Source organism: Dipodomys spectabilis, unplaced genomic scaffold (genome assembly GCF_019054845.1).
Source record: "Dipodomys spectabilis isolate Male_0828 unplaced genomic scaffold, ASM1905484v1 ptg000003l, whole genome shotgun sequence".
Lineage (NCBI taxonomy): Eukaryota > Metazoa > Chordata > Mammalia > Rodentia > Heteromyidae > Dipodomys > Dipodomys spectabilis.
Genome location: NW_024870680.1, coordinates 12425030 through 12437948, shown reverse-complemented (window position 1 = coordinate 12437948; position 12919 = coordinate 12425030). Strand labels below are relative to the sequence as shown.

The 12919-nt window shown below is 36.3% G+C and overlaps 1 protein-coding gene across 1 annotated transcript in view; it reads left to right on the top strand.

The window, feature by feature from the left end:
* Acer3 (alkaline ceramidase 3) overlaps positions 1-12919 on the top strand; it is a 112784-nt gene that overhangs the window by 78600 nt on the left and 21265 nt on the right. The window contains exons 4-7 of the mRNA XM_042689991.1: positions 406-458; positions 2275-2356; positions 6476-6511; positions 9362-9420. Of these exons, the coding sequence (XP_042545925.1) occupies positions 406-458; positions 2275-2356; positions 6476-6511; positions 9362-9420 (230 nt within the window). The remainder of the gene's footprint in view (positions 1-405; positions 459-2274; positions 2357-6475; positions 6512-9361; positions 9421-12919) is intronic.

Below are 12919 nucleotides of genomic sequence, written 5' to 3'. Positions count from 1 at the left end.
AATCACAGGCAAAAACGTCATGAGACCCTATCTAAAAATTAACTAAAGCTGAGAAGGGCTTGAGGGTGTCACTGAAATGGTAGAGTACCCACTGAGCAAGCAGGAGGTGTTTAGTGCAAACCTGAGTAACTACTGCCAAAAAACTGGTAAAAAAGAACGTTAGTGATTCTATAAAACTAGTAAAAGAAATTAAATGATAATGGACCATTTTTGTTTTCTTTTTTGAGCTGGTAACTGAATGCAATGCCTACTGAACATATACTGTACCACTGAGCTATACCCCCACCCCAAGAGATGACAGCCTTAGTCATTCTAGTGTTTTAGTATGCTAATGTGTTATTTTGATTTATATCGTTGGAACACTATCATATTGAAACTTGGTGTTATTCTTTGTTTCATATATAGCTGTTGGATGAACTCCCAATGATTTACAGCTGCTGTATATTCGTGTACTGCATGTAAGTGCTTAAATCTCAAATTTAGTTATTTCATATATTTTTAATTCATATTTGTCTCGTAGCTAATTAATATAATTAAACCAGTTATATTACCAGGATACATAGTAGTGTAGAAAATTACAAATTGAAATCAATTAATAGTTTAGTTCCCAGGAAGTTAAAATAATTTGTATTTAAATTTGTAACCTCCAAACCCTAAAGCCAGCTTAGTTAGAATCTTAATTTGGCTTAAATTGTGTAATCTGCTTTTCCTTGAGTAAAGAATGTGTTATTATGTCATCAGGTTTTGAAGTAGTTTCCCTATCGCGTAGACAATTTCTTAACAGAAGTTTACCAATTAAGCTGCATCCCTTGCCCATTTTTTGAGATGGAGTCTAGTGAATTTTTCTACCCAGATTGGCCACATACCATGATCCTCTAGATCCCAGATGTTCACCATCATTGCTTGGCCTTTAGAGATATAATAAACAGAAGGTTTGGCTTTTTATGAAATCCAATTTATAACAAAATTTTAGGACTAATTATTTTTGGTGTAAGAAATTAGGGCTAAGAAGATATTATTTTTCCAGAGATTTAATGCCTTTATTTTTTAATATTTATGTTATGTTTCATCTTTAGGCCCATAATCCATTTTGAGTTAATTTTGTATATGACATAAGATTGAGAGTCACGTATTCCCCTTCTGCTATTGTGTTTTTCCACACCATGTTTTGCAAAGGTCATTTTTTTTCTTGCATTAAATGATTGTTGCGCTGTAGACTGCTCTATAGCTTTCTAGAATGTCAGTACCAATGCTATCTTGTTATTATAGTTCCTATTGTAAATGCTGAAGTCAAACAGAATAAGTCTTCCAATTTATCAGTATAGCTTTGGAAATTTTAAGCTTTTGTATTTTTACATAATTTTAGAGATACCTTGTCGATTTCTACCAAAAAAAAGTATGCTAGAATGTTGAGTGTGATTAGGGGGAGAGGTATGGCTCAAGTAGTAGGCACTAAGTTCAGGCCTCTATACTGCAAAAATATTTTTATCATAATTACAGTGACTCTGTAGACTAACCAGTTGATAACAATAGTAAGTCCTCTAAACCTGAGCTTGGCATAATTCTCCCATTTGTTTAGCTTTTCACTAATTTCTCTCTCTTTTTTTTTTTTTTTTTTTGGTTTTCAATGCATATATACCTTGCTAAATTTAACTATGTTTTTCATTATTTGGGGTGCAATTTTAAATAGCATCAACATTTTTAACATTATATTTTGTTTGCCTCACTTATTTTTTATTTTTATTTTCCTTTTTTTGTGTGTCTGTGTCAGTTCTGGGGTTTGAACTCAAGGCCCGGGCGCTGAACCTGTGCTTTTTTGCTCAAGTCTAGCAATCTATCACTTAAGCTACAGCTCCACTTCCAGCTTTTTGATGGTTAATTGGAGATAAGAGTCTCAAGAACTTTCTGCCTAGGCTGGCTTCCAAGTGATTCTCCCATCTCAGCCCTCTGAGTAGCTAGGATTACAGGCATGAGCCACTGGCCCCTGGCTTGTTTTTTTCTTGTTGAATGTCTTCAGATATCAGCATCTGACTTCAGATTTTTACTCAAGTGAGTTAGTTTCTGGCTCTCTAGGTTTGGACTTTTAGGAGGCAGCCTTACTGTCAGCCTCTTAGAGCCTGTAGGTGGGGCAGGGTTTCTAAGAGAAGCTAGTGGGTAGAAAGAAATGTTAAATAACAGCAGATCACAAAGTCTGTGGCAAGTAGTAATGCAGAATTCTGTTAAGTTCCTTCTTATCTGTTCTAAAGAAAGCTTCTCTGTCTTTTTTTTTTTAAGGTTTGAATGTTTCAAGATGAAGAACTCAGTAAATTACCATCTGCTTTTTACCTTAGTTCTATTCAGTTTAATAGTAACCACAGTAAGTCATATTTTGTTTAACAGATTAAGTGAATTTGCTACTTAAGAAGTTTTGCACATTTTGACTTTAATGTTTAGTTTCAGCAGTTCTAACTGAAATGTTTCTATACAAAACTGGAATCTCACTTTTAGATATTGCTCCTTTGTTTTCTATTCAAGCATTTCTCTCTGTAATTGAAATAACATTTTTTTTAAAAAGAAGAGATTGAAAAGAAAAAATTAAAAAAGAAAATAAAATATTTATTGGCAGTTAAAATAGTTAATTTTCCTTATGGATGTACATATTACCTCCTATTTGCTAAAAACAAGAGATTGGTTGTGTTCCATTGGCCCTTGTATGACTATTTTATTGGCTAGCTTTTCCTAGTAAATATAGCTCGTCATCTCATCCTACCCTAGTATTTTTTCTCAAATAAATCACGTTTGTATTAAGAAAATATCAATTTCAACAAACACTAGAAACCTCTATCCTAGACACTAGAAACAAAGATAATCAAGAAATAGTTCCTATCCAAGAAGAGTTATTTCTGTTTAGGAAATTAAGCATATAAGCAAAGAATTACATCCCAAGATAGTAACTCTAATAATAGAAATTAAAACTAATTACATAGTGAGGAGATAAAGGAAATTCAAGACCACTTGAATCTAGATGACATCCCACCTATGTCTGCCATTTAAACATTAATTTTTAAGCCTGGCACCAGTGGCTCATACCTGAGATCTGATGGTCATGGTTCAAATCCAGCCTAGGCAGGAAAGATTATGAGACTTATCTCCAAACACCAAAAAGCCATAAGAGGACTCAAGAGGTAGAGTACCAGCCTTGAGCAAAAAAGCTTAGGGATAGTACCGAGACCATAAGTTCAAGCCCCAGGACCATCACACATATAGAAATTAAAAAACATAATACTGCTTGAAACCAAGCACTAGTGGCTAACACCTCTAATCCTAAACTACCCAGGAAGCTAAACTCTAGGATCAAAGCCAGCCTGGGTACAAAAGTCTCTAAGACTCTTATCTCTAATAAACCACCAAAAAAGCTAGAAGTGGAGCTGTAGCTCCTGTGGTAAAGTGCTAGCCTTTAGCATTGACAGTGCCCAGACTCTCAGTTCAAACCCCAGGACTGGTGTGCATGTGCGTGTGCACATGCGCATGCAAGCACACACATACATGCACACACAACACTACTTGAGCCTAGTGGAATGATACAAGCATGTAATCCCAGCCTGTGGGAGGTTAATGGGAGAGAATTGAGAGGCCATATTGGACTCCATAAGGAGACCCTGCCCCCACTCCCACCCCCAAAAAGATTCTGGTTGAGTAGGTCATGGAAAGCTTCAGAGAGTAGTCACTAGAGTTAGATTAGGCATTTGTCAGGTCCCTAGGCAAGAGTGCAATTTGTGTGTGTGTTCATAAGCATTAACCTCAAAACTACAGAGTTAATTATTATAATTACTTAGTGTTTGTTAGATAACTCTCCAAAGTGCTTTGACTCATCACCATCAGTGGAATTGGGGGAGATTTTATCTAGGTAGAGCACATGTTAAGTAGGGAGCAAAGAATAAGCATATGGTGACTTATGCAAATGTCAGATTATAAAACACCTTGTATATCTTGTATATGGCTTCAGAGTTCAGTTTTTTTGCCGTATTGTTGTTTGAACTCAGGCCCTTATACTTGCTAAAGTAGGCACTGTACCACTGAGCCACCCTCCAAATTCTTTTTTTTTTTTGTCATGGGTCTTGAACTCTCGGCCTGGGTGCTGTCCCTCAGCTCTTTGGCTCAAGGATAGTGCTCTACCACTTGAGCCACAGCACCACTTCTGGTTTTCTGGTGATTAATTGGGCTAAGAGTCTCATGGACTTTCCTACCTGGGCTGGCTTTCAACCACGATCCTCAGATCTCAGCCTCCTAGGTAGCTAGGATTACAGGTGTGAGCCACCAACACCTGGCTCCAGAATCTTTTTTAACTGCTTGGTTATTTACTTATTTATTTACTTACTTATTTTTTAACTGTATTTTTTTTGTCTTTTCTTTTTTTTTTTTTGGTACTGGGGATCGAACCCAGGACGTTGCACTTGCTAGGCAAGCGCTTTGCCACTGAGCTACATCCCAGCCCTACTTACTTATTTTTTGTGTTGTTGAACTCAGAGCTTTGTGCTTTTGTTTGTCTTCTTTTACTCATAGCTGGTACTCTACTACTTAAATTATGCCTCCAGTTCCAGCATTTTTCTAGTTATTCAAAGATAATAGTGTAACATATTTGTCTTCCTGGGCTGGCTTTGAACCGTGATCTTCAGCCTCCTGAGAAGCTAGGATTAAAGATGTGAGCAACTGGCACCTGGCTGAACTGGTTATTTTTGAGACAGGATTTCACTTCCTACTTTAACACATACTTGGACCACAGTCCTATTTTTCACTTCCCAACAGTTGGTATGACAGACACACACCACCATACTATGTATTACTGAGAAGGGAACTTTCAAACTTTCTACACAGGCTACCCTTGTTCTGCAATCCTCCCAATCTCAGCCTTCCAAGTAGCTAGAATTACAGGTGTGAGCCACTGGTGGCCAGCTAAGGGTTTGAAATTTTAGCCTCAAGGTAGTATGGATTCATTAATTGATTTTAAATTGGGGGGCACATAATCAGGTATGTTTTAGAAAGATTATTCTGGTTATCAAGCATGGATTAAATGTGTTGGCTAAAGTTAGGAACTTTTCATATACTTTTGTAAGATATAAGACTCAAGACTAAATACTACAACTTAGGAGGTGAAAAATATAAGCTGACATAAATTAAAATATGTGGGACATGTGACTGTGGATAAAGAGGTTAGAGGTAGACAAAAGTAGGAAAAAGTGGTTTCATACTTTATGGCCTGGCGGTTGCCATTCACAGGATGTCTTAACTATGATAGGAATCTTGAAAGATGAGTAGCTTTTGAAGGAAAGGTAAGGAGTGGGCTTATGATGTCATAACAGTAGAAAAATTAGGTTAACTTAGTAGAATATATTAGGTTTGAGGTGCCCAGTATTAATAACAGAAGGCAGGCTGGTCTAAAGATGCAGGTTATGCGCTGGTAGAGTATAGGTCATACTAGAAATGTGAGAATAGAGGGAGTGGCACAGAAATAACATAGACCATTAAAATGACTTAATACATAACCCTATAGAATGGAGACATTGAAGGACAGGTGCAAGAAATGGAGCCAGCAAAGAAGACTGAGAGAAAGCAATCTGAGTTACAGAAAAGTGAACAGAACTTGATATCACAGAATACAAAAATTCCAAGAAAAAGAAAGTACAGTATTAATTGCCTCTGAATGGACAAGGATAGGACTGAAGATTGTTAGTTGAATAAAAATTCTATTTATAAGACTAATATTAATGAGCAGTACATTAATAAAGGCAGAAGCTGATTCCAACTAGTTGAGATGTTAAGTAGGAGGTTTAAAGCTCATTATATATATACTATTTTCTTGAGTTTCCATATATAACATTAGAGCCTAAAAGTAAGATTTGTGAGATAAGAGTGTTTCTAGGTAAATGGGTAGCTTAGAAACAGGACACTAGAAGAAATTTGTTTTAAATCTCTTTCCTCATTGAGTATCTACTATGTCTAGACACCTGGATGGATTTTAGCTTTTCATTCCTCATTCCTATTACTCAGATAAAGAAAAGTAAATCTTTTGACTTGCTCAAGACTTGCAGCAATTACATGGCAGAGTTTGAAAATTGTCTCTTGTCTTTAAGTCTAAGTTTTTTCTATTAGAGAATAGCTGTGCTTCAGGGCTGTTAGTATAACTTATTCACGTTTCAAGAGTGTCTGTAAATCCTTGTCCCTCCATGATTATGTTACAGAGGCCAGAAAACAGGCCAGAGTAGTCTACAACAGATGAGAAATATTTTGTTTATCATGGCAGCTAGCACTTGGATAAAGCCTCTTGTAGTAGGTACTAGCCCTCTGTGCCATCCTACCTAATCTGGTTTGACATAGTTGGGATCAGGTCCAGGAAGGATTGGGGAAACAGAAGAGGTTTAAGCTTTGCAGCATACTTAGAATAGGACTTTGTTCTCCATAATGCACTTCACTAACTATGTCTTTCAACATTTTGCAGGTTTACCTTAAGGTCAAGGAGCCTATTTTCCACCAGGTAATTTTATTTAATTATCACATATTTGATTGTTTAACAGTACATGCCTGCTTTTGTGTTTTCCTAATCTAGGAAATTATAGGCATGTACAACTTTTGAGTATGAAATGCTAGATGTCCTAAGAATATTTAGTGTTTTAAGGGGATTACAAATTCAAGGGTCTACAGAAGCTAGGTATAAATATAAATAATGTTACATATATTGGATATATACTGTTATCTACTATTATATATATGTTATCTACACCTGGATGGATTTTAGCAAATACCCAATTATATATTATATACATATATATCATATACATATAATTATATATTATACATATAATTGTATATTATATATCATATAGTATATTATACATATATGATATATAATATATATTATATATATATATGCCAGGGGAGTATACTTTGGACACCAGTGCCAAGGTCCAGTATGTTGGGATTCATCACACCCTGTACAACATTGCTCTTTATAAGCAGAAAGAGCTAGGCAGCACTACACACACACATAAAACATGCACACACAAAGTCTTTTTATCGTGTTATGATCTATAAAAGACAGACTGCAGATTCCTTGAATGTATCTCCCTTAATATATTTTAATAAAATTTTTTAAAAACTTTTTGGGGGGTCCGGTCATGGGGCCTGAACTCTGGGCCTGGGCTCTATCCCTCAGCTCTTCAGCTCAAAGCTAGTACTCTACCACTTGAGCCACAGCGCCACTTCCGGCTTTTTTCTTTTTGCTTATGTGGTGCTGAGGAATCGAATCCAGGGCCTCAGGCATGCAAGGCAAGTGCTCTACCACTGAGCCACCTTCCCAGCCCCTTAATAAAATTTTTGAATTGGGAGATTAGTTACATTGAAAGAAGTAAATTCGGGAGACTTTGTTATAGGAAATGGTGTTTTTAAGTACATTCCAGTATGTGAAACCAGAATGAAATAAAGTTGTAACCTATAAGCAAAGGGAGAAATTATTTACTAAGTGTTATGCTTCCTATCACAAAGATTTCTAATCTCACCAGCAGACCTACAAATAAATCATTTATTATTGTACACATTTTAAGGGAAAGAACTCAGATATTAAATAATGTATCTGCTTGTCTTGTGACACAACTATGTGTTTGGTACTGGAGATCTAACTCAGAGCCTCCAGAGTGATGGCCTGTTTAAGTGAGATTCTTAGCTCCACACCACTCCCACCCCTACCCCCCATCCCCCGCGCCACACACACACTTAAAGTCATGTAAAAGACAAGAACTGTTCTGGAATAAAGAGGACTTGAGACATAATAACTGAATATGATTCATGACCCTACGTTTTCTTTACCTATAATGAATATTATCAGGAGAACAGAAAAATTTGAATAAAGTCATTTAGTATCCTATCAGTGTTAACTTCCAGATTATGTTGTCTATTCTATGGTTATAAAATAGAGTGTTCTTATATTTTAGGAAGTGAAATCGGCACTATTTAAGCAGAGAGATAGTGCACACATGAGTAGCACATGTGTGATAAAATGCTAACATTTAATGAATCTGAATTTAAGTTATAATACTTAAGGTATTTTTCACTCTGTAGACTGAAAATAGCAGGGAAGGGAAAAGAAAGATTTATTGTATGACAAGGACATTCCATAGGAAGTGACAAAGGAAATATTTCAGCCCATCTTCCCAGGTATAGAGAAGAGCTTTAGATTTAAATAGAGAAAAATTCAGTTTCCCTGGGGCAAGAAGTATAAATTATTATTAAGCAATCCTAGTCACAGTCCTATTGTTCCTAGAATCCAAGGTAGCTAGATGCAAAGACAGAGCAAAGACATGTAAAATGTAGACAGGGATGCCAACTTTTTTTTTTTAATTTAATTTTATTTTATTTGTGAACATACTGTACAGAGGGGTTACAATTACATGGGCAGGATAATGCGTACATTTCTTACCAAGCATTGCAGCCTCCTCCTTTGGTTTACCCTTCACATCCCTTCCCAGCCTCCCCCCTCCCCCCCAATCCCAATCCTTCTCCTTCCCCCCTTCCCCTCCTTCCCCCCTCCCCCCCCCCCCCCCCCCGACGTTGTAAAGCTCGTTTTGGACATGACAACTTGTACTTCTCATTGTTGCAACAGGTCCACCTGTATCCTTAAACAACTGGTTTTTCCCCATCTCCTCCACAAGTTATACTGACATCAAATATAGTGAAAGCAGGGGTTATACTGTGGGGGAGGGACATACAAAGCAACAAAGAGATAATCTTATAAATGCGTTAGAAACACATGCATGAAAGAAAAAAACCTTAAAATACATATCTAAGGGTTCATTTTCCTGACATCACATTATCTGACCTTTTCCGCTTGACTCATACATATACTAGATATTGCAAATAAGGGAAACCATGGGACCTATGTTTCTTTGGGCCTGGCTTACTTCACTTAATATAATTTTTTCCAAGTTTTTCCATTTCCTAACAAATGGGGCAATGTCATTCTTTCTGATGGAGGCATAGAATTCCATTGTGTATATATATACCACATTTTCTTGATCCATTCATCTACTGAGGGGCATCTGGGTTGGTTCCAGATCTTAGCTAGGGATGCCAACTTTTATATGGTGCTTCCACTTAATTTATGGTAAGGAGTCAGTGCTTTTTAGCCTAAACAGTTCCTAAGTATCTATTACACTAATTTTTTCCTTAGAGGTTAACACAACTATTATGTAATTGCACATTTAAAAAATTATGTTTTTAAAAATATAATGAAAGATAGTCATTGTTTACGTTTAATTGACTTTTGACGGCAAAAAGTGCTTTCTTTGCCAAAGAAATGATTGCGCTGACTTCATTTCCTTTTCCTATCCAGGTCATGTATGGAATGTTGGTCTTTACTTTAGTACTTCGATCTATTTATATTGTTACATGGTAAGTAGTTTGGATCAGCAATACTCTGACTAAAGTATACTGAAGTTTATAACAAATCTATGAGAGAAATTGAGTAAAACATAATTAACAACATCTCTATGTCCAGAAGAGATGTTGATAGAACATTATAGCCCAACATTTATTATGATATAAGAATTACTATTTCTTCTAGCAAGTTGTTAATGGTCATTTTATGAAAATGAGAATTCCAAAAATCAAAGAATTTGAAGAAAGCTTACATTTTTATTTTGACATATTTTTGGATGTATATAATGTTGGTTAGGATATAAAGACCTTGAAAATTCCTATATAAACCAGGCACCAGTGGCTCATGCCTGTAATCCTAGCTACTAGTAATTTATCACAATAAACTAATCAGAAAAATCCAGAAGTGGCACTGTGGCTCAAGTGGTAGAACACTAGCCTTGAGCACAAAGAGGCTTAGGGACAGCATCTAGGCACTGAGTTCAAGCCCCAGGAATGGCAAAAAAAAAAAAAAAATCCTATAATAAAGTATTTGCCAGGTACCAGATGGCTGATGCCTATAATCCTGGCTACTCAGGAAGCTGAGAGCTAAGGATCGTGGGTCAAAGCCGGGGCTGGAAAGTCTGTGACACTCTTACCTCTAACTACCAGAAAACCAGAAGGTGGCACTGTGGCTAAAAGTGGTAGAATACTAGCAAAGGCCAAAAAGGGCTCAGGGACAGCACCCAGGGCCTGAGTTCAAGTCCCAGGACAAAAAAAAAAAAAAAAATAGTATATCTTTCTCAAATTTACTAGAAAAGCCTTTTTGATAACACTTCAATAAAAGCTGTTGATGGCACAAGTAAAAGTAATGTTTTAATGCAAAGTCATCTGGGAAATAAGCCTAAGTATAGTAAGATTTCATGAAGATTTATGAGAATGCCTTAAATAGACGCTGGCTATATAGCAAATACTTCATAAATAACGATTTGTTCCTTTTCTTTTTAAAAATATTTTGAGTTAATTATAGAAATGTATGCATCTGCAAGAAACAATAGAGATTCTCTGCATCTTTTACCAATTTCTTCCAATGGTGATACCTTACACAATCATAGTACAAAATGACAACTAGATTTTGACATTGATGTAGTTATGATACAAAACATTTCTGTCACCACAAGGATCCCTTTGTTGCCCACTTATAATCACATCTAGTTCTTTCCTACCCCACCCTACCTCCATCATCTTTCTTAATCTCTGGCTTCCTTTTTTATAGTTTGGTTGTTTCAAGAATGTATGTTATATAAATGTAAACATATAGCATATAGCCTCTGAGATTGTTTTTTCAATTCAGTGTTATTCTCTGAAGATTAATCCAAGTTGCTGGATGTATCAACAGAGTATTCCTTTCTGTGGCTGTTGAGTAACATCTAGATTATTTCCAGTTTGGGGCTGTTGTAAAGCTGGTATAAATATCTGCAAGCAGATTTTTATGTGACTATGTCTTTTCTCATCACTGTAGTAAAGGCTCAGAGTGGAATTAGGTAGTATGGCAATCATATTTTTAGTTTTTCTCAAAGTGTTGAACTATTTTCCAGTATGTCTCTACCATTATATTCACACCAGCAATGTTTGAATGCTCCAGTTTCCCAGCATCCTTAGCAGCATTTAGTGTTGTCACTATTCTTTATTTCAGCCATTCTATTGTTTGTACTAATGATATGTACGATCAATTTGCATTTCCCTAATAACTAATGATGTTGAATATATCTTCCTATGTGTATTTGCTATCAGTATGACCTCTTTGGTGAAATACCTGATCATGTCTTTGCCCATGATTAGCACAGTTTCTCCTGCTTTTAAAGTGAATTTTGAGATTCTAATTCTTTGTAAAAATACATGGTTCGCAAATAATTTTCTCCTGATCTGTATCTTGGCTTTTCCTCTTCATTGCAGGGACTTTTAATGAGCAAACATCTTTAATTTTGATGAAGTCAACTTTAGTTCTCTTTTTATCATACTTTTTCTGTCAAATCTAAGAATTCTATATACTTAGCTATAGATCCCAAAGATTTTCCTCCTATACTTTTTTCTAAAAGATTATGAATTTTTTTTTTTTTGGTTGTGGGGCTTGAACTCAGGGCCTGGGCACTGTCACTCAGCTCTTCAGCTCAAGGCTAGAGCTCTATCATCACTTCTGGTTTTCTAGTGGGTAATTGGAGATAAGAGTCTCACGGACTTTCTTGTCTGAGCTGGCTCTGAACTACGATCCTCAAATCTCAGCCTCCTCAGTAGCTAGGATTATAGGCGTGAGCCACTTGCGCCCAGCAGATTATGGATTTTTATAGTTTACATTTAAGTCCATGATTTATTTTGAAATAATTTTATATAAGGTCTGAGTTGAGGTGCTCTTTTTACCTATGGATTCTAACTGCTACAAGACTACTGATTGAAACACTGCCCTTTCTTCATTGAATTACTCTGGTACCTTTGTGAAAAAATATTTGGGTATACTTGGATGATCCTATTTCTGTTCTATCTATTCATCCATAGATCAACATACCTGTCCCTCTTCTAATACTACACGGTTTAGATTACTATAGTTATACAAGCCTTCAAATCATATAAGTTGATTCCATTCTTTTTCAAAACTGTCTCACTGTTCAGATCCTATATCTACCTATCTGCCTGGCTGCCTGGCTGCCTGGCTGCCTGCCTACCTGCCTCCCTCCCTCCCTCCCTCCCTCCCTCCCTTCCTTCCTTCCTTCCTTTCTTCCTTCCTTCCTTCCTTCCCAATACAAGGAATCAAATCCAGAGCCTCATACATGATAGGCAAGCACTCTACTACTGAGCTACATTCTCAGCCTCTTTATAAATTTTAGAATAATATTGTTTATATTGAAAGTCCTATTGGGATTTTGATAACTTACTTACATATGCTTCATACTTTCAAGAAAGTTGACATCCTTACTATGCTAAGTCATCCAACCCACCAAGAAATATGTCTCTCAATTTATTTAAAAGTTTTTCTTGGGCTGGGAAGGTGGCACTGTGGTAAAAGTGCTTGCCTTGCATGCATGAGGGCCTGGGTTCGATTCCTCAGTACCACATAAGCAGAAAAAAACCAGAAGTGGCACTTTGGCTCAAGTGGTAGAGTGCTAGCCTTGAGCTGAAGAACTGAGGGACAGTGCCCAGGCCCAGAGTTCATGCCCAACCACCGAAAAGAAAAAGAAAAAGTTTTTCTTTCATCAGCATTGTGTACTTTTCATTTTTAAGCAATTATAAGTTGCATTATGTTTGTTTGTTTTATCTTGCTCATTTTTTTTTGTGGGGGCCAACAGGAGTCATCAAATCAAGGGCATTGCATATGCTAGTCATTCTACCACCAAGCTTCATCCCAACCCAGTTTTGTATTTTTAAATTGTATGAACTATTCATTGCTATTACATAGCAAAGCAATGTATTGTGTTTTATATTTAGTTTCTGTTCTGCTACCTTGCTAAAGTCAGTAGTACAAAGAGTATTTTTGAGATTT